At 47.7% G+C, this 22,104-nt stretch overlaps 1 protein-coding gene across 11 annotated transcripts in view; it reads left to right on the top strand.

Moving 5' to 3' along the window:
• The window catches only part of PPARA (peroxisome proliferator activated receptor alpha), a 101,401-nt gene that overhangs the window by 70,012 nt on the left and 9,285 nt on the right, over window positions 1–22,104 (top strand). For all 11 annotated transcript variants that reach the window (XM_073006594.1, XM_073006600.1, XM_073006598.1 and 8 more), the window contains 4 exons: window positions 1,744–1,904; window positions 4,831–4,969; window positions 6,974–7,176; window positions 19,270–19,717. In XM_073006594.1, coding sequence (XP_072862695.1) covers window positions 1,744–1,904; window positions 4,831–4,969; window positions 6,974–7,176; window positions 19,270–19,717 — 951 coding nt within the window. The remainder of the gene's footprint in view (window positions 1–1,743; window positions 1,905–4,830; window positions 4,970–6,973; window positions 7,177–19,269; window positions 19,718–22,104) is intronic.

Here is a 22,104-nt window from a genome sequence, read left to right as displayed (position 1 = left end):
GTCACCAGGTTGGAGTGCAGTGGCATGATCTCAGCTCACTGCAGCCTCCGCCTCCCGGGTTCAAGCGATTCCCCTGCCTCAGCCTCCCAAGTAGCTGGGACTACAGGCGCACGCCACCACGGGATGCTAATTTTTTCTTTTTTTCTTTTTTTGAGATGAAGTCTCGCTCTGTCGCCCAGGCTGGAGAGCAGTGGTGCGATCTCAGCTCACTGCAAGCTCCACCTCCTGGGTTCACGCCATTCTCCTGCCTCAGCCTCCCGAGTAGCTGGGACTACAGGCACCCGCCACCACGCCCGGCTAATTTTTGTTATTTTTAGTAGAGACGGGGTTTCACCGTGTTAGTCAGGATGGTCTCCATCTTCTGACTTCGTGACTGCCTGCCTCGGCCTCCCAAAGTGCTGGGATTACAGGCGTGAGCCACCACACCCGGCCCCCATTTTTCAATTGAGTTGTTTGTTTTCTTATTGTTGTTTTAAGACCTCTTTGTATATTACCACATGTGTATTGAAAATATTTTCTCCCAGTCTGTGGCTTGTCTTTAATTTTCTTAGCAATGTGTTTTGCAGACCAGAAGGTTTAATTAGCTTTCATAAATTCCAACTTATATTTTCTCTTTCATGGATTATGCATTTGGTGTTACCCACACAGATTTTTATACTGTATTCTGGTGCCATTTACTGAGTTAGCAATTGTGGAAGAACTGGAAGGAAGGAAGCAAACAAAAAGAGTTCTGTGTGGCACTGTCAGCGCGGGGCACGGGGAGTCCTGCACGGTGAGGTATGGGCGAGATGGTCTGGTGATGTGTGCAGCGGAGATGTGCGGGTACACAGAGGTGCAGATCGGAGATGTGGGGGTCCGGAGATATGCGGATCAGGAGATGTGCCAGTCCCGAGATGTGCGGATCAGAGATGTGGAGGTCCCGAGATGTGTGGATCCGGAGATGTGAGGGTCCCAAGATGTATGGAGCAGGAGATGAGGGAGTCCGGAGATGTGCGGAGCGGAGATGTGGGGATCAGGAGATGTGGAGGGCCAGGAGATACGCGGGTCCGGAGATGCGCAGATCAGGAGATGGGCGAATCGGAGATACGCGGGTGCGGAGATGTGCGAATCAGGAGCTGTAGGGGGTCAGGAGATGCACGGGTCCAGAGATGCGGGGGTCCGGAGATATGTGGGTCTGGAGATATGCAGAACAGAGATGAGCAGATCGGAAATGCACGGGTCCAGAGATCCACGGTTCCGGAGATGCACGGGTCTGGAGATGCGCGGGTCCGGAGATGCGAATCTGAAGATGTGTGGATGGGAGATGTGCAGGTCCAGAGATGCGCGGGGCGGCAATGCGCTGATCAGAGATGCTCGGATCAGAGATGCTCAGATCGAAGATGTGGGAATGAGGAAATGTGCAGGGCGGAGATGTGTGGATTGGAGACACGCGAGTCTGGAGATATGCGGGGCGGAGATGCGTGGGTCTAGGGATGCGTGATCTGAGATGTGTGGGTCTGGAGCTCGAGGTCAGCTCAGCAGCAGTCGGAGCAAGCATGCTGGCTTTGGGAGCACAGCACAACGGCAGCTGTAGGAGTGCAAGAGGGTGTGACCCAGAGGCAGGGCCCGGCCCTGCATGGGTATTCTGAGGTTTACGCCTCAGCGTTAGATGCCTCATATGCGAAATCACATCCTCGTAGACCCAGTTCAGACACAGGATAGTGATGCCTGGACTATTCATCCGTCTCTCCTCTTTTTCCCCAGACACGCTTTCACCAGCTTCGAGCCCCTCCTCGGTGACTTATCCTGTGGTCCCCGGCAGCGTGGACGAGTCTCCCAGTGGAGCACTGAACATCGAATGTAGAATCTGCGGGGACAAGGCCTCAGGCTACCATTACGGAGTCCACGCGTGTGAAGGCTGCAAGGTAGAGGGGACCTGGAACAGGGCCCGGTGGCTGCCACCATCAACCACTTGTGGTTACTTTTATAGCAAATGGCAGTCATTACTGAGAGATTGCAGAAAGTCCCGAATAAGAAACTGACCTCAGGCCAGGCGCGGTATCTCACGCCTATAATTCCAGCACTTTGGGAAGCCAAGGCGATTGGATCACCTGAGATCAGGAGTTCGAAACCGGCCTGGTCAACATGGTGAAACGCTGTCTCTACTAAAAATACAAAAACATTAGCTAGGCATGGTGGTGGGTGCCTGTAATCCCAGCTACTTGGGAGGCCGGGGCAGGAGAATCGCTTGAACCCAGGAGCCAGAGGTTGTAGTGAGCCAAGATTGCGCCACTGCACTCCAGCCTGGACAACAAGAGTAAGACTCCGTCTCAAAAAAAAAAAAAAAAAAGAAAAGAAAAGAAGAAAAGAAACTGACCTCAGTAATAGATTAGCCTCTCTCTTTAGAGCACAGAACCCCCAAGAGCATGAACCCTATTGTGAACTGCACATTTGAGGGATCTAGCTTGTATGCCCCTTATGAGAATCTAATACCTGATGTTCCAAGGTAGAACAGTTTCATCCTGAAACCATCCCTCCTCATCCCCCATCTGTGGAAAAATTGTCTTATACAAAACCAGTCCCTGGTGCCAAAAAGGTTGGGAATTGCTGCTTTAGAGAGTCTAGGACAAATGGTTCCTCTGTGCTTTGTAAATACTTAGAGAAGTGTGTTCTTCAAAAGAAAATAAGCCACATTGGGCTGGGCGTGGTGGCTCATGCCTGTGATCCCAGCACTTTGGGAGGCCAAGGTGGCTGGATCACCTGAGGTCGGGAGTTCAAGACCAGCCTGGCCAACATGGAGAAACCCTGTCTCTACTAAAAATACAAAAATTAGCCAGGTGTGGTGGCGCATGCCTGTAATCCCAGCTACTTGGGAGGCTGAGGCAGGAGAATTGCTTGAACCCAGGAGGTGGAGGTTGCAGTGAGCCAAGATCAAGCCATTGCACTCCAACCTGGGAGACAAGAGTAAAACTTCGTCTCAAAAAAAAAAAAAAAAAAAAAAAAAGGAGAAAAGAAAATAAGCCACATTAAGAACATCACTTCATTCTAATACAAGACAGAGAGCCATTACCGTTGATCTCTGGACCCTCCCTGAAGGCCAGGTGGGGCAGGTGTTCTGATGCTCCTGCCGGGGGAATTGGCCATCAGAAACACAGAGTATCTTGCTTAGGGTCCCCTAGCTCCCAGAAGCAGAGACTGGGACTAGAGACTGGCTGCTCCTGCCCCCTGGCAGTTCCTTCCTGCACATCAGGGGCTTCTCCACCCCATTCGAGCCACAGGAACCCCCTATGTATCTTCATCTTCCTGCTGGCTCAGCCTGCCCTAAACAGATGTGACCCGGGCCAGGAGTGCGTGAAGGCAGGCCCTGTTGTCCCGCGTGCTGCCAGCTGGACTGGTGGCCCTTCCGTGTTTGCCAGCGTAGTGATGAGGAGAGCTCCTGCAGCAACATCCCTTTAGGGTTGCACAGCCGTGCTCAAGTCTGGCACCTTATGTACATGAAATGTGGGATATCATCATCTGAATGTTTGGTTTGAATCAGAAATCCCTTCTCACGGTGCACACTGCAGGTGTTGACTAACTTGAAAAATGCCACCGCCTTTCCAGCACAATGTATGATCTTGGAACACCAGCATTCTGCCTAGAGCCAGGCCTGGCCTCAGAGGCCTGGGCCACAGGGAGAACCTCACAGCCAGAACATTGTGGCACTCTGCCGTCTAGAACCCTCTCCCCACCCTTCTCATTTTAACCCCATGCGTTCCTTAGCCTCCCCACTGTGCAAGCTTAGGTAAGGACATTGTAAAGACGTCAGCCTGCCTCTCAGACATTCCCCGGCACACTGCTGTCCCTCTCCCGCGGGCCAAGCATACCCCACTGTGGCAAAAATGTAGAAGAATGACTTAAAAGCAAAGAGGAAAAAGAACCCAAAGCAAAAATGAACTCCTTCGCAAGTTTTCTAACCACATACCTTTGAAAAAGCTCCCTATAAAGTGGCCTTTTCCTTAGGGCCATGATTAATTACTCATTTAGTTTTGTTTTTTATGGACTATTTAGTAACATTGTTTCTTGCTGGGTAGAGTTTAAGATGCTTTTACAAAGCAAGAAAATTGTTTACAAACAGCTGGCTTTATTATAATTTTTGTCTTTGAGGGAGTTAATATACTCTTACAAAAATTCCTAGAAAGTCTTTAGTCACAAATATGGAAATGTCACAATGCTGGGGATAGTTACATTCATATACATTGTAACAAGGCTGAGTAACTCTTTGGAAAACTGTAATTGTGTTTTCCCAAGTCAGATAAGGGCATTCAGAAATGACTTTGCTGCCTCATTTGTTTTTCACATTAAATGTAATGATATTTAAAGTTCTGTATTTGTCCCAATCATTTCAGACTTTTTAGAAGAACTATTTTTCTTTTTTTCTTTTTCTTTTTTCTTTTTTTCTTTTTTTTGAGACAGAGTCTCACTCTGTCACCCAGGCTAAAGTGCAGTGGGGTGATCTCGGCTCACTGCAACCTCTGCCTCCCGGGTTCAAGCAATTCTCCTGCCTCAGCCTCAGGAGTAGCTGGGATTACAGGCACGTGCCACCACACTAGACTAATTTTTGTATTTTTAGTAGAGACAGAGTTTCACCATGTTGGCCACGCTGGTCTCGAATTCCTGACCTCAAGTGATCCACCTGCCTTGGCCTCCCAAAGTGCTGGGATTACAGGCGTGATCACCACGCCTGGCCTAGAATAACTTTTCCCTAAATTTCGTTCATTTAAAAAGAAACAATAAATGAGCAACAAAAAAGGTGAGTAAAGCAAGTGTGCTGGCCGGGGTCTTTAAATCCACTGCGTGTTACCCTCACAGGGCTTCTTTCGGCGAACGATTCGACTCAAGCTGGTGTATGACAAGTGCGACCGCAGCTGCAAGATCCAGAAAAAGAATAGAAACAAATGCCAGTATTGTCGCTTTCACAAGTGCCTTTCTGTCGGGATGTCACACAACGGTAGGTAAGGTGGCCCCACACATTTTCCCAGTTCGTTTCTCGGTTCCCCTTCTTTGTTCCAAGGGAACAGACCAAGCTATGGATGAATGTGCTTCAACATTTCACATCCAAGTCATTTTGTAATCAGAGTGGCCTAAGAAAATAAAAGTCGCCCAGGCGTGGTGGTTCACGCCTGTAATCCTAGCACTTTGGGAGGCTGAGGCGGGTGGATCACTTCAGGTCAGGAGTTTGTGACCAGCCTGGCCAATATGGTGAAACCCCGTCTCTACTAAGAATACAAAAATTAACTGGGTGTGGTGGTGCGCACCTGTAGTTCCAGCTACTCGGGAGGCTGAGGCAGAAGAATCGCTTGAACCTGGGAGGCGGAGATTGCAGTGAGTCGAGCTTGCGCCACTGCACTGCAGCCTGGGTGACAGAGGGAGGAGATTCCATTAAAAAAAAAAAAAGAGAGAGAGAAAGAAAGAAAGAAAAGAAAAGTCTCCCAGGCTTGGTGATTCACACCTGTGATCCTAGCCCTTTGGGAGGCCGAGGTGAGTGGATCACTTGAGGTCAGGAGTTTGAGACCAGCCCAGCCAACATGGCAAAACCCCCATCTCTACTAAAAATACAAAAATTAGCTGGGAGTGGTAGTGCACACCTGTAATCCCAGCTACTTGGGAGACTGAGACAGGAGAATCGCTTGAACCCGGGAGGTGGAGGTTGCAGTGAGCTGAGATTGCACCAGTGCACTCCAGTCTGGGTGACAGAGTAAGACTCTGTCTCAAAAAAAGAAAAAAAAAAAAAAAAAGAAAAGTCTCAAATAGCTGAGATTCAGTGGCACATTGGACTCGCTGTTAGAAACTTCAAATGGTAAGACTTTGATACAGAATCGAAAAACCAAGTGGAAGGCACCAAAATGACAGAATGTTCGCCTTGTCCATAGGAAGGGTGTGCTACCTCAAACATCTCGCCACCTTATGAATTTCCTTCTAGCCAATCATGTAATAGTTTTAGAACATGCTAATTGTGATGTGAATGTAACTAAAGTAAGTCGTTCGTAAGACTTGCATGTCTACCTTCTGGAAAAAGAAGCAGTTATTATATAAACTCACCCTGAAGCCCCGTTCACCTCCTTCACTCAAAGGTTGATGATGCACCTGATGGTGGTGTACACCCTACTAATGAGACGAACAATGGTGTCACCTTCAGCCTGCACCTGTTTAAAAGTCTACAGTGGGCTGGGCGTGGTGGCTCAAGCCTGTAATCCCAGCACTTTGGGAGGCCGAGACGGGCAGATCACGAGGTCAGGAGATCGAGACCATCCTGGCTAAGACAGTGAAACTCCATCTCTACTAAAAAATACAAAAAACTAGCCAGGCGAGGTGGCGGGCGCCTGTAGTCCCAGCTACTCGGGAGGCTGAGGCAGGAGAATGGCGTAAACCCGGGAGGCGGAGCTTGCAGTGAGCTGAGATCCGGCCACTGCACTCCAGCCTGGGCGACAGAGCGAGACTCCGTCTCAAAAAAAAAAAGGGGCCGGGCGCGGTGGCTCAAGCCTGTAATCCCAGCACTTTGGGAGGCCGAGACGGGCGGATCACGAGGTCAGGAGATCGAGACCAACCTGGCTAACACAGTGAAACCCCGTCTCTACTAAAAAATACAAAACACCAGCCGGGCGAGGTGGCGGCGCCTGTAGTCCCAGCTACTCGGGAGGCTGAGACAGGAGAATGGCGGGAACCCGGGAGGCGGAGCTTGCAGTGAGCTGAGATCCGGCCACTGCACTCCAGCCTGGGCGGCAGAGCAAGACTCCGTCTCAAAAAAAAATAAAAAATAAAAAATAAGTCTACAGTGTACGGAGTTTGAGTTTTTCATCTCTCCATAGTGGAAAGCCGAATAGTAATCAAGGATGGGTCTGAACTGCCTGTGAATTTTCATTCCTGGTTTAAGTCCTGGGGGAGCCCCTCGTCCAGCCCTGTCCGCGCAATCATGACCTCACTGCTCATGCCTGTTTCCCCCTCCAAACCCTAGCGATTCGTTTTGGACGAATGCCAAGATCTGAAAAAGCAAAACTGAAAGCAGAAATTCTTACCTGCGAACGTGACATAGAAGATTCTGAAACCGCAGATCTCAAATCTCTGGCCAAGGGAATCTATGAGGCCTACCTGAAGAGCTTCAACATGAACAAGGTCAAAGCCCGGGTCATCCTCTCAGGAAAGGCCAGTAACAATCCAGTAGGTGTTTGCGGCCGTTCTGGGTTCTCTTGGCAACATGGAACCAGTGTCGTAGGGAATGATGAAGGACACATATGTTGAATGTTGAGAAAATTATATTTATCCCACAGTTAAGCAAAGGACAGCGACAATAGAAATAGTTCATTCTGAGACTCTGAGCTGTAGCTTAACAACAACTCCTTTCTTCTTGCTTGGAATCACCTCAAAGATCTTAGCCACCAAGTTATTATATTGGTTATGTAATTAATACACTTAGAAAAAAAAAAAAACAGGCCGGGCGCGGTGGCTCAAACCTGTAATCCCAGCACTTTGGGAGGCCGAGACGGGCGGATCATGAGGTCAAGAGATCGAGACCATCCTGGTTAACACGGTGAAACCCCGTCTCTACTAAAAAATACAAAAAACTAGCCGGGCGTGGTGGCGGGCGCCTGTAGTCCCAGCTACTCGGGAGGCTGAGGCCGGAGAATGGCGTAAACCCGGGAGGCGGAGCTTGCAGTGAGCTGAGATCCGGCCACTGCACTCCAGCCTGGGCGACAGAGCTACACTCCGTCTCAAAAAAAAAAAAAAAAAAAAAAAGAAAAAAAAAAACAAACCTTAATAGCTTACCAAGCACTAGGTGATTTCTTAGGTGCATTTTTCTTAAATAGAGATAGGGTCTTGCTCTGTCACCCAGGCTGGAGTGCAGTGGTGCAATCATAGTTCACTGCAGCCTTGAACTCCTGGGCTCAAGCAATCCTCCTGCCTCAGCCTCCCAAGGAGCTGGGACTACAGATGTGCACCACTACACCTGGCTGTTTTTTTGGTTGTTGTTTTGTTTTTGTTTTTGTTTTTTGGTAGAGAGGAGATGTTTCCCAGGCTGGTCTCAAACTCCTGGCCTCAAGTGATCTTCCCACCTTGGCCTCCCAAAGCACTGGGATTAAAGGTGCGAGTCATGGCACCCAGCATTAACTGGATTTAAAAAAAAAAAAAAAAAAAAAAAACTGACCAGGCAAGGTGGGTCACGCCTGTAATCCTAGCACTCTGGGAAGGCCAAGGTGGGCAAATCGCTTGAGTCCAGGAGTTCAATACTAGCCTGGCCAACATGGAGAAACCCCATCTCTACTAAAAATACAAAAACTAGCTGAGCAGGGTGGCACACGCCTGTAATTCCAGCTACTTGGGTGGCTGAGGCATGAGAATCGCTTCAACCCAGGAGGCAGAGGTTGCAGTAAGCTGAGATCATGCCACGGCACTCCAGCCTGGGTGACAGATCGAGACCCTATCTCAAAAACATAAAATCGAATAATAAAGTAAATCCCTATTTTAAGGTGTATTAGTCTGTTCTCACACTGCTATAAAGAAATACCTGAGACTGGGTAATTTATAAAGAAAAGAGGTTTAATTGGCTCGTGGCCCATAGGCTGTACAGGAAGCTTCTGCTTCTGGGGAGACTTCAGGGAACTTTCACTCATAGCAGAAGGTGAAGTGGGAGCAGGCATCTTACATGGCAGGAGCAGAAACAAGAGACGGGAGGTGCTGCACACTTTTCACCGACCAGATCTTGTGAGAACACTGTCACTAGAGTAGCACCAAGAGGATGGTGCTAAACCATTCGTGAAGTGATCCCCATGATGCAGTCCCTCCCCCTAGGCCCCACCTCCAGCACTGGGGATTACAGTTCACCATGACATTTCAGTGGGGACACAGAGCCAAACCATGTCGTAAGGCTAGAAAATGAAACCACTCACTTCCCACTCAAAATGTGCTCTTGGTCCTTTCTCCTAAAACTATCCCTCCCTCTCAGACAAACATGCCTACATTCTTTTTCTGCCTTCGGTGAAAAGGCAGTGACATCTCGGGGCTTAGAAAGGGCCACCTGTAAGCCAGATGCGGTGGCTCATGCCTGTAATCCCAGCACTTTGGGAGGCAAAAACAGGCGGATTATGAGGTCAGGAGATCGAGACCATCCTGGCTGACACGGTGAAACCCTGTCTCCACTAAACACACAAAAAATTAGCCAGGCGTGGTAGTAGTTGCCTGTAATCCCAGCTACTTGCGAGGCTGAGGCAGGAGAATTGCTTGAACCTGGGAGCTACAGGTGGCAGTAAGCTAAGATTGCACCACTGTACTCCAGCCTGGGCAACAGAGTGAGACCGTCTCCAAAAAAAAGAAAGAAAGGAAAAGAAAGGACCACTTGTTATAGAAACCCTGTCTTTTAAGGTAGCTCTGGACCATTTCAGAGGCACCTAAGTTGCCCCTCATGGCTCATCCTCCATGTCCCCACCTGTCTGGCCTAAGTCTTCCTTCCCCCTCCCCAATAGTTAAATAAGCCTTTGTTTCCATTACAAAAAAATCTCAGAGCTACCTTCAAAGAAGAGCCAGTCCTCAGTTGGTGAATGAAGATACTTTTTTTTTTTTTTTTTTTTTTTTGCCATTTTCCTATGAACATGGTGAAACAGGTTTAATTTGTATTAATGAATAGCTTGAAGCAATCCTTACTGGGAATTACAAGGTGGAATTTTAGTCACAGGAAAATAAAGCATTTCACAAGCCTACTTACTTTCATGAACAAACCAAACCTCTTCTTTACTGAGTCCTTTAATTCTTCAGTGAATTCTCCAGTTAAATAGGCTGAGACATTTGAGAAGTGTCCAGCAGACACCCACGCTAGGCAGCCCCAGAGGCTTCTCCCAATTAGACCCTTCCTGGATCATGAGAGTGAAAGAAAATGTAACTTTTAGCTTGGAGTCTCTATCCTGGAGATGATTAGTACAACCCAAAATTGGGAAGACTAAAACTTTTGTTTGCCAGCTTCTATTTCTCCCTTGGATTTAAGAATTGAAAGCAGGCTGGGCACAGTGGCTCACACTGTAATCCCAGCACTTTGGGAGGCTGAGGTGGGAGGATCACTTGAGGCAATCCAAGAGTTCGAGACCAGGCAACACAAGGAGACCTCGTCTCTACAAAAAATGATTTTTTTTTTTTTTTTAAACTAGCTGGGCATGGTGGCATGTGCCTGTGGTCCCAGCTACTTGGGAAGCTGAGGCGGGAGGATAACTTGAGCCCAGGAGTTCAAGACCAACCTGGGCAACATGGCAAGACCACATCTCTACACAAAATAAAAACATTAGCCAGGCATGGTGGCACACACCTGTAGTCCCTGCGACTTGGGAGTTTGAGGCAGGAGGATGCCTTGAGGCCAGGAGTTCAAGGCTGCAGCGAGCTGTGATTGCGCCACTGCACTCCAGCCTAGGCAACAGAGAAGACTCTCTAAATAATTCAAAGCAGAGTTAAGTTGTCTTTCTCCCTAATGACTTGCCCCCAGCATTGGGTGCAAACGGTACTCCTGGCGTCCTCCTGCACCTGCCCTTGGAGACCCCCAAGCTCTAGGAACCCCATCACCCTCAGCTGAGGGTCACATGCAGCAACTTGCAAGCAGGAATCTGTTTGCATTTTATCCTTAAAGAAATAAATAATAGGCCGGGTGCGGGGGCTCATGGCTGTAATCCCAGCACTTTGGGAGGCTGAGGCAGGTGGATCACCTGAGGTCAGGAGTTGGAGACCAGCCTGACCAATATGGTGAAACCCTGTCTCTACTAAAAATACAAAAATTATCCAGGCATGGTGGTGGGCACCTGTAATCCCAGCTACTCGGGAGGCTGAGACAGGAGAATTGTTTGAACATGCGAGGTGGAGGTTGCAGTGAACCGAGATAGCACCACTGCACTCCAGCCTGGGTGACTCTGTCTCAAAAAAAAAAACAAAATAAGAGGGCAGGGCATGGTTGCTCACGCCTGTAATCCCAGCACTTTGGGAGGCAGAGGAGGGCAGATTGCCTGAGCTCAGGAGTTCGAGACCAGCCTGGGCAACACGGTGAAACCCTGTCTCTACCAAAATACAAAAATTTAGCTGGGCATGGCAGCGAGTGCCTGTAGTCCCAGCTATGCGGGAGGCTGCGGCAGGAGAATTGCTTGAACCTGGGAAGTGGAGGTTGCAGTGAGCTGAGATCGCACCACTGCACTCCAGTCTGGGCGACAGAGCGAGACTCCGTCTCAAAAAAAAAGAAAGAAATGATAGATGAATAGTCTAGGATTGGGCTTCACAATTTGGTTTTCTGTAGAAAAAGAGAACCGTGCACTCTTCTAAGAGTCAGATGCCTCCTTCCACCCACACCCCCAAAGCCAGAGCACCATAGGCACCAGTTTTCAAGACAACCTCCAACCTTCATGTCACTCTTTGTGCTTGATCACACTGTTTGCTCCAAGCCAGGGTCCCACCCCGTGTCCTTGTCTGCACGCAGGACATTGGAGGCATGGCCCGCTTCTCTCTGCCTGGCCTGCTGACGGGCTTTCCAGAGCTGGCTCCTTCCAGTGCAGGATACCCTCTCTGCTTAGTTTGGGAAAAGGCCCATTGGCAGGATGCCCACCACTGGCCACACAGCCCGAATCTCTTGGCCAAGCTCTGGTTTTGTGGCCATGGTAGGTATTGGAAGACCATAGCGTGTGTCCCTTACACATCTCAGAAAGCAGCCGCATCTGTGGGTGAGAAATCTGTTAGGAAGACCAAGCATCGGGCTGGAAGCACTCACCTTGATCTCTGCCCAGTGGCCCGTATCCAGTCCCCGTTTCATCCCTTTCCAGCCTGGGTGATCGCACAGCCCCAGCCACGCCCCGCAGAGCCTCAGGAAGGCACACTGACCTCAGGGCTGGCTGCGGACTTCATTTCTGTTTGGGGATGAGAGGCGGCACAGTGAATTGTCCAGGCTGGTAAACTGATGAATTCACACGAACCTAAATGGGCTATGTGCTGAGGAAGGCAGGCTCGCCTCCTCCCTACAGGGGCCGCCGGGGTGAAAGCAACCCTGAAATGTTCAAAGCCTTGATGGGGAAGCACAGGGGATAGATAGATTTTAATTTAATTTTATTTATTTTACTTTTTATTTATTTATTTATTTTTGAGATGGAGTTTTGCTCTTGTTGCCCAGGCTGGAGCACAGTGGTACAATCTCGGCTCACTGCAACCTCCGCCTCCCAAGTTCAAGCAGTTCTCCTGCCTCAGCCTCCCAAGTAGCTGGGACTACAGGCATGCACCACCATGCCCGGCTAATTTTGTATTTTTAGTAGAGATGGGGTTTCTTCATGTTGAGGCTGGTCTCGAACTCCTGACCTCAGGTGGTCCACCCGCCTCGGCCTCCCAAAGTGCTGGGATTACAGGCATGAGCCACCACGCCCAGCCTAGATTTTAATTTTAAAGCAGCCCTCTGGTTTGCTAGAAGAGGGGAACTGAATTTCTCTTTGCGGTGGCCAATGCCTTTCTTCTGTCAAGAGCAGCTCATGGTCTTCAGATCAGATGACACAAAGCCCTGTGACTGAGCTGGAACAGGCTAGAATGCTGGGGGGCCTGAAGCCGGTGGGGGAGTTGTGGGGGGCCTAGAATTGGCCAGGAGGCTTGGGTCGGGGAACTGGCCAGGGTGCACGGAGGTGGCTGTGGGGGCAGGGGGAGGCCGCTGCATCGAGTGGAACATAGATGCCGTTGATTGAGGAGAGGTGGGTTTAGCTGAGGGGAGGAGTGAGGGGTGGATGGAGAATGTCTCTGTCCATCTGGACACTGGGACTGTTTGAGCCCCTGAGATTTCAGAACCGTGGGCCAGAAAATGGTCAGGGCCCTTGGTGATGGGGCAGAGCGCCTCTGAGGAACTCACTGCCCCTTGATTTGAGGGTGACAGGGACGGAAGCAGAGCCGGGGGCCGAGGGAGGCAAAAAAAATGGGTGCTTTTCAACAGCGTCTAAAAAGGTAAGATGCTGATCTGTCAGGGGTTGAGAATGTCGTCAGAAGACTTTGGAGGAAGCAACAGAAAATGAGACTGAGGGACTTGGGCAGAGTCAGTGCCTTCTGTGTGATGATTGTTTCCTCATTCCCCTGCAGCTGAGAGTTCAGCCCCCAACATGCAGCATGCTCATGCACAAATGCACACACAAACACCCACCCACACTCACACATCCATGCGCACACAGGTACACAAACATACACATGTGCACCCACATGCATGTTCACACACATGCACCCACACTCACACATCCATGCATGCATGTGTACACAAACACACCCACACATACACATGCACCCACACGTGTACACAGATGCACCTCCACCCCCATACGTGCACATGGACACACACATGCACCCACACTCATCCATCCATGCTCACACAGGTACAGACACACATGCACTAATATGCATGCTCACACACATGCACCCACACTCACATCCATGGGTGCACATGTACACACACACTCACATGCACCCCACATGTGTACACAGATGCACCTCCACCCCCACACATGCACATGCACACACACATGGATACATGCACACTGACACATGTACCCACACCTGTGTACACACACATACACATGCATGCTCACACACACGCATCCACACACACGACAAACCCATGCATTCACACACGTATACAGACACGCACTTACTGCACATATGTACATATACATGCTCACATGCGTGTATATGCACACACGTACCCTCACATGCACACATGTACCCACACACATGCACACATGTACACATGTATATACACTGCTTGCATGCATACCCACACTCACATGTGTACACATAGGCTCATACACATACACACATGTGCACACGCTTGCTCTCACACACACACTCTTACTGTTTTGGGCTTAAGAAACAAACTGCACCTTCCAAAAAATGAGTGAGGTGTTCAGTTAAACAACCAAACAATTCTTAGCACTGAATATGTGGACTTTAGAAATTCAAAGTATAAGGTGATGATAATGGTGTACTGCTACTTTTTACTCTAACAAACGTATCAGAACTGACATTCAGTTCCAATGAAGAAAGCAGGAATTGGATGTATCATTTGTTTATTTCAAAGATTCTCCTATTGCTCCAAATTGTTGGGGATTATCTTTAGAGTCTTTGAATAGCTTCAGTTATGGAAGATTTTACCCTCTGAGAATATAACTGAATTTTAGACAAACCATAAGTCCATTGTAGCTAGTCTGGCAGGCAAGTTGGGATTAAACAGAGTAAAATGTCTTGCTTGAAAAAACAAGAAAGGCTCGCTTGGGCAACATAGCGAGACCCCTCTATGGAAAGTCAGCTGGGCATGGTGCTGTGTGCCTGCGGTTCCAGCTATTCACGAGGCTGAGGCAGGAGGATGAGGTCAAGACCGCAGTGGACTGTGATTGCGCCACTGTACTCCAGCCTGGGTGACAGAGCAAGACCCTGTCTCAAAAAACAAAAAAAAGAAAAAAAGAAAAATAGTTAAGCAAGGAAGCTAATTTGTGACATGCAGCTGAGCATGTTTTTAAGACCAGTTTCGAAAGAGGAATTCCAACATTATTCTTAACATTTCAGAAGCTTGGGAATAAGGGTGACCTCCGGGGTGCCGCGTTATAATAGGACTGCTCCTTTCAACAGCTATGACCTTATACCATGTCTTGGGGTGTTGCCTGCCGTGTGATAGTCCAATATTATACCTACTACTTAAATTGTCTTTAGATTAAAAAATGTGCTTTATATTTTGTGCCACTTCAACAAATGTATAGTAAAACATAACCAAGAGAGCTTATTAAATAATGTCATCGAAAATAGCTCTACCAGTGATTCACATTTAATTTTTTTTTTTTTTTTTCTTTTTTTGAGACTGAGTCTCACTCTGTCACCCAGGCTGGAGTGCAGTGACATGATCTCGGCTCACTGCAACCTCCCCCTCCTGGGTTCAAGCAATTCTCCTGCCTCCGCCTCCCAAGTAGCTGGGATTACAGGTGCCCGCCACCACGCCTGGCTAATTTTTGTATTTTTAGTAGAGACGGGGTTTTGCCATGTTGGCCAGGCTGGTCTCGAACTCCTGACCTCAGGTGATCCACCCACCTCGGCCTCCCAAAGTGCTGGAATTGCAGGCCTGAGCTACTGTGCCTGGTCCACATTTAATTTTTTGCTAAAAGATGACAGCTGCTAACAGAGATGAATTCTCATGAGAGATATCATTGAGCATCATAGGCCATACGAGTGTGTGCAGGGACCAGTGTGGCAGCAAGCGGGGCGTTCTGCTCTCGGCATGGAGTGATTGGGGAAAATCTAGGCAGCTTCCTGCCTCACACTGTTTAAAGTCTTTATAATGTGCTTTATTTCATTTACTTGAAATGACTGCCTGTCGTGTCAGATATATTCATAGTCAAACTTGAGTATAAAAGGCATATTCCAAAGTAATAAGCTGCTGCATAGATTTTTTGTAAAATGATCTTACCAAGAATGCTTGTCAATGAAGTTTGGCAAATTTGCAAATGTGTTTTACACCATTTCTCTTTAGCTTTAATAAACATTGGTTTCTTCATGGTAGCACTCATTTTGAATTCATTGGTCTCCAGTTTTCCCTGTTAAATGAGGCACACTTTCTAAAACCAAAGTGATAATTTTATAAAAATGAAATGAGATATTTGTTACTATGTAAGTCCTCATTTATGAGAGTACATCCCCCATAAAACTAGTCCAGGGCGGGCCTCAGGGGCATGCAAACTGTTTCACGACACCCCAAGCCTAGAAAGGCCCAGGCAAAAAAAAAAAAAAAAAAAGAAAAAGAGAAAAAAGAAAGGCCCAGGCTTGGGTGTTCACACTCCGCTGTTGCCTTCTTGAAATTCATAATCATCTTTGAACAAGGGGTCCCACAGGGTGCGGTGACTCACACCTGTCATCCCAACACTTTGGGAGGCTGAAGTGGGTGGATCACCTGAGGTCAGGAGTTCGAGACCAGCCTGGCCAACATGGTGAAACCCCATCTCTACTAAAAATACAGAAATTAACCAGGCGTGGTGGCAGGTGCCTGTAATCCCAGCTACTCAGGAGGCTGAGGCAGGAGAATCACTTGAACCTGGGAGGTGGAGGTTGCAGTGAGTCGAGATCACGCCACTGCACTCCAGCCTGGGCAACAGAGCGAGACTCTGTCTCAAAAAAGAAAAACCAAGGGGTCCCACATTTGCGTTTTTGCTCTGGGTCCCGCAAATTATGTAGCCAGGCCTGCATTTGTCCTAGGAGGTGCTCTACCAAAAAACAATAAGTAACACCAAGCATTCTGTAATTGAACACCATAGGAACCCCTGCTTATCCTAGCCTCATTCTCATTCTGGAACACTGCACATTTATCATGTTAAAGACTCAGGTGGGGAGACCCAACTTCATTTAACTCAGTATTTCTTATATTTTTTAAACAACTCACTTTTAAAAAAAAGTATTCAGCACCTTTATTTCTGCTGAATGTACTTTAGACAGATCTAGTGATTTGAATAAAGTGATGGTGGCCTAACAGTCTATTTTCTGGAATTGAGGGAATACTGCTATTGATCCTTTAAAAATATTTAACGTAGTCCCTCCTAGAGGCTGGGCGCAGTGGCTCACACGTGTAATCCTGGCACTTTGGGAGGCCGAAGCGGACAGATTGTCTGAGCTCACGAGTTCAAGACCAGCCTGGGTAACACGGTGAAACCCCGTCTTTACTAAAATACAAAAAATTAGCTGGATGTGGTGGTCTGTGCTTGTAATCCCAGCTACTTGGGAGGCTGAGGCAGGAGAATCACTTGAACCCAGGAGGCAGAGGCAGACGATGCAATGAGCCAGGATTGCACCACTGCATTCCAGCCTGGGCGACATGACAGAGCAAGACTCCGTCTCAAAAAAAAAAAAAAAAAAAAAATTTGGCCCCTCCTAGAAATGTTAATTCCTCAAATCTGAGGTTCAACTTTCTGTGAAGCAGAATTATCTCCAAACTTTAACAAACAATGGTCATCTAAACTGTTTTTAAGGTCTTTAGAGAGAGATCATTTTCAGTCTTCGTTAATCAGACTTCAGATTATTTAGAAACTTGGCTCTGAATATTGTATTCAGAATGTTTTCACTCATTTGTGAGTAATTTTTAAAATATCCCCTTTCCTCAGATGCAGAATCAGGATTTTTTATCCAGCATTATGTTGCAAGTCCTGGTTCTGTTGAAACATTCCATACAATCTGTGTGACGGTTATCGGCACCTCCACCGGTGCCCTGAAGACAGTTTTGTGCTGTGAGCCCAGAAACAGGAAACACTTCAGGCTGTGGATCAGAAGCATTGTCAGTGGTTATGTGTTGCCCACTGGCAGGGGGCATTCTTTAAATCCCTGGGATGCTTCTGCACTCTGGGCTCCACTGTTCCAGCAGCGATTAGAAATAATGCTTTCGGCCAGGCGCAGTGGCTCACCCCTGTAATCCCAACACTTTGGGAGGCTGAGGTGGGCAGATTACCTGAGGTCAGGAGTTCGACACCAGCCTGACCAACATGGTGTAACCCTGTCTCTACTAAAAATACAAAATTGGGCGTGGTGGTGCATGCCTGTAATCCCAGCTACTCAGGAGGCTGAGGCAGGAGAATTGCTTGAACCCGGGAGGCCGAGGTCGCAGTGAGCCGAGATTGTGTCATTGCACTCCAGCCTGGGCAACAAGAGCAAAACTCCATCTCAAAAAAAAAGAAAGAAAGAAAAAGAAATAACACCTTAGCCCACTGCATTATTGACCTTGTCTGCATAAGCCATGGACCACATTATAAACAGAGAGATCCCTCAGATGCTGTCACTTTCCTGCTCTGCCTACAGACGTAAATTTCAGCCAACAGCAGTGTTTGTGCCCATTCTCCCCGGCCCTCCCACACATGTAATCCCTTCTGAGCATGTTGGCTTCAAATAATATGACCAGCCACCTCTTCTGCCACAAGATCTTCAGGAAATGGCAGGCCACTGCGTTTAGATGCAGAGGACATGGGATCACACAAGGCACGGCTGTGGGGACTTGGCACTCGCTCCAGAACGTGGAGCACTGAGTGAAGGTTTCCGTCTCCTGCACTGAGAGAAACAAGGGCATTCTGAGGCTTTTCCACTTTATCCCTAAAGAGTTTTAACAACGCTTGTTTGCTGATTTCTACATAGATGCCAACTTTATGAGTTGTATGTATTTACCTGCCAAATTTATTCATTGAGCAGCGTTAAATAATGGTGTTCACCTCTAAAGCGCATATACTGGTAAAATTAAGAATTATTGTAATTAAGCCTTTTGCAGTAGTTGTTAAGAGTTCAGAGAATATTTAAGAATATTAAAGGTGCTTTGCTAATATCCTTGTTAGTTTTGTGGACAAAATCAGTACTTCAGTTTTTTGTTTCTTTTTTTTTTTTTTTTTTTTTTTTGAGACGGAGTCTTGCTCTGTCACCCAGACTGGAGTGCAGTGGCATGATCTCGGCTCACTGCAACCTCTGCCTCCCGGGTTCAAGCGATTCTCCTGCCTCAGCCTCCCAAGTAGCTGGGGTTACAGGCACACACCATGCCTGGCTAATTTTGTTTTGTTTTGTTTTTGAGACGGAGTCTTGCTCTGTCACCCAGGCTGGAGTGCAGTGGCACCATCTCGGCTCACTGCAAGCTCCGCCTCCTGGGTTCATGCCATTCTCCTGCCTCAGCCTCCCAAGTAGCTGGAACTACAGGCGCCCGCCACCACACTCGGCTAATTTTTTATATTTTTAGTAGAGACGGGGTTTCACCATGTTAGGCAGGATGGTCTCCATCTCCTGACCTCGTGATCCGCCCGCCTTGGCCTCCCAAAGTGCTGGGATTATAGGCGTGAGCCACCGCGCCCGGCCACATTTTTCTGTATTTTTAGTGGAGACGGGGTTTCACCATGTTGGCCAGGCTGGTCTCAAACTCTTGACCTCAGGTAATCCACCCACCTCAGCCTCCCAAAGTGCTGGGATTACAGGCGTGAGCCACCATGCCCAGCCCAGTACTTCAGTTTCTTAGCAATGAAATCCACCCAATGTCAGGCGATGATGATTATTATTTTACTGATTTATACTGTTCGTTCTCTATTAATGTCTTATTTTCCCCAACCGATTTTGAAGTTGAATGAGGACTGTGTTCTGCGGGTATCTTGAGTCCTCTGAGGCACCGAGCTTGGTGATGTGGACGCAGGAGCTGCTCGGCAGGAGCTGCTCGTTAGTGAACTGATGGCTGGGAGCGTGACATATCCCACATCACCTGACTTACCTTGGTGTCCTCCTTTGTAGCCTTTTGTCATACATGATATGGAGACACTGTGTATGGCTGAGAAGACACTGGTGGCCAAGCTGGTGGCCAATGGCATCCAGAACAAGGAGGCGGAGGTCCGCATCTTTCACTGCTGCCAGTGCACATCGGTGGAGACCGTCACGGAGCTCACGGAATTCGCCAAGGCCATCCCAGGCTTCGCAAACTTGGACCTGAACGATCAAGTGACACTGCTAAAATACGGAGTTTACGAGGCCATATTTGCCATGCTGTCTTCGGTGATGAACAAAGACGGGATGCTGGTAGCATATGGAAATGGGTTTATAACTCGTGAATTCCTAAAAAGCCTAAGGAAACCGTTTTGTGATATCATGGAACCCAAGTTTGATTTTGCCATGAAGTTCAATGCACTGGAACTGGATGACAGTGATATCTCCCTTTTCGTGGCTGCTATCATTTGCTGTGGAGGTGAGTGGTTGATTTAATCTGCTGGTGTCATGTCCCTGACAGGCTCCTGTCTTGAAAATTTTGACAATGGGAAATACAGTACCAGCTTGAGCTGTCCCAGTGGAGGGGACACTCCCAGGGTGGGAAGACGTCTGACCTCCAGTCACTGCTGAGTAGAATTCAGTGGGAATTATATCAATATTGTATCATATTATAGTATATATTGTTATTATCTATAAAGACATATTTAATTTTATGTAAATGTATGACACTTTAATTATAATATTAGCCAGGTGTGGTGGTGCACACCTTTAGTCCCAGCTACTCAGTAGACTGAGGCAAAAAGATCCCTTGAGTCCAGGAGTTCAAGGTTGCAATGAGTTATGAATGCATCACTGCACTCTAGCCTGGGCAACAGAACAAGACCCTATGTCTTTAAAAAAAAAATTATATATTTTGCACAAATATATATATAGAGAAAAGAGGTCGGACATGGGCCTGTAATCTCAGCACTTTGGGAGGCCAAGGTGGGTGGATCACTTGAGCCCAGGAGTTTGAGACCAGCCTGGGCAACATGGCAAGACCCCATCTCTACAAAAAAAGAAATACAAAAAATTAGTCTTGTATGGTGGCATGTACCTGTAGTCCCAGCTGCCTGGGAGGCTGAGGTGGGAGGATTACTTGAGCCCAGGAGACAATGGTTGCAGTGAGCTGAGGTCGTGCCACTGCACTCTAGCCTGGGCAATGGAGGAAGACCCTGTCTCAGGAAAAAAGAAAAAAAAAAAAAAAAAATATATATATATATACACACACACACACACATATTTCATTTATATTATGTCTATTATAAGCAGATATAATTTGTATATTATATTCCTGTATGTATTATATAATGATGTTGTATTCATATTATAGACAATATTGTATGAAGTTCAATACAGATGTCAGTATAGTTGCTGTCACAATCGGTTATGTTGATGAAAAGTATATTTCCTAATGCAAAGTATAATATCAGTCAGTAGCCAAGTGGCAGTGACTGCAAGGGTTGCTTTGCCTGAGGAAGCAGATCCCAGGGAAGGCCAATCTGGTCCTCCGTGTGGAAGCTGGCTCTGCAGCCCCCACATTTTTGGCTCAGTGTCACGTTCCTTTAAATAGCCCCGTCTCAGGTCTAGGAAGGTCATCCATCTCCTGTAAACTCGGCTGACCTTACCCAGGCTTGGTGGAGACGGATGGGGTCTCCCACACTGCCTGCAGCCATACTGCGCCCCAGGGATTCACTCACTGTCAGCATGGAGCTGACTCAGCCCTACCAGCCACGCCTCTTACCGTCTGGCTGGGCACAAGTCAGATGAAGGAAGTCCTTGCGCTCTGGCGTAAAGTGTACAAGGACAAAGCAGTCACGCGTAATTTGTCCTTTAGTATGGTCAGGATGGAGCATTGTGGGGAATATGCAATTGCAGAACTATTTATATGTAGCATGATCACAGTTTTATAAAGGAAATTATAATCCTATGTCAATCCTAGGTATATAGAAAAATGTCCAGTGAGATAGATGTTAAGCCTATTATGGTGGGATTAAAATTATGAGGGGGGATTTCTTTCTAATTTTCAAAAAATTCCTTTTTTTTTTTTTTTTTTTTGAGACAGAGTCTTGGTCACCCTGGAGTGCAGTGGCACGATCTCAGGTCACTGCAACTTCTGCCTCCCGGGTTCAACTGATTCGCCTGCCTCAGCCTCCTGAGTAGCTGGGATTACAGGACCATGCCACCACACCTGGCTAATTTTTGTATTTTCAGTAAAGATGGGGTTTCACTATATTGGCCAGGCTGGTCTCAAACTCCTGACTCAGGGTGACCCACCCACCTTGGCCTCCCAAAGTGCTGGGATTACAGGCGTGAGCCACCGCACCCGGCAATAATTCCTCTCTTTAGAAACTTAATAGTTATAGCCCCAGCCACTCTGGAGGCCCCGGCAGGAGCATTGCTTGAGCCTAGGAGTTCCAGTCCAGCCTAGGCAACATAGTAAGACCCTATCACTAAAACAACACAAAAACAAGAATTTTAGAAATAAAAACTTAATAATTATATTTACAACCAAAAACAATGAAGATTTTTAAATCCTCATCACTAGCAACGCTGTTAAGAATCATAGCAATGGCTGGGTCTGTAAGGGAGCACCGCCTGCTGAATACAGCTCGGGGCAGTATTTTCTGGACCAAGAATCAGGTCTCATGCTGTGAGACTGTCCCAGGAAATCTAGTGCCAGCTACCCCAGGCAGGTCATCTGGTGTGAACACTGGCTCTTCCTGCACCAAGTCTCAGACCTGCCCCATCCTCCTCCCCACTCCAGGGTCTCCTGAGCATCCTTTCCAGCCAGTATGCACCTCCATGCCGTCCCCACTTCATTTC

This window comes from Chlorocebus sabaeus, chromosome 19 (genome assembly GCF_047675955.1).
Source record: "Chlorocebus sabaeus isolate Y175 chromosome 19, mChlSab1.0.hap1, whole genome shotgun sequence".
In the NCBI taxonomy this organism is placed as follows: domain Eukaryota; kingdom Metazoa; phylum Chordata; class Mammalia; order Primates; family Cercopithecidae; genus Chlorocebus; species Chlorocebus sabaeus.
Note: the sequence above shows the minus strand (reverse complement) of the source record. Positions and strands in the feature narration are given on the sequence as shown.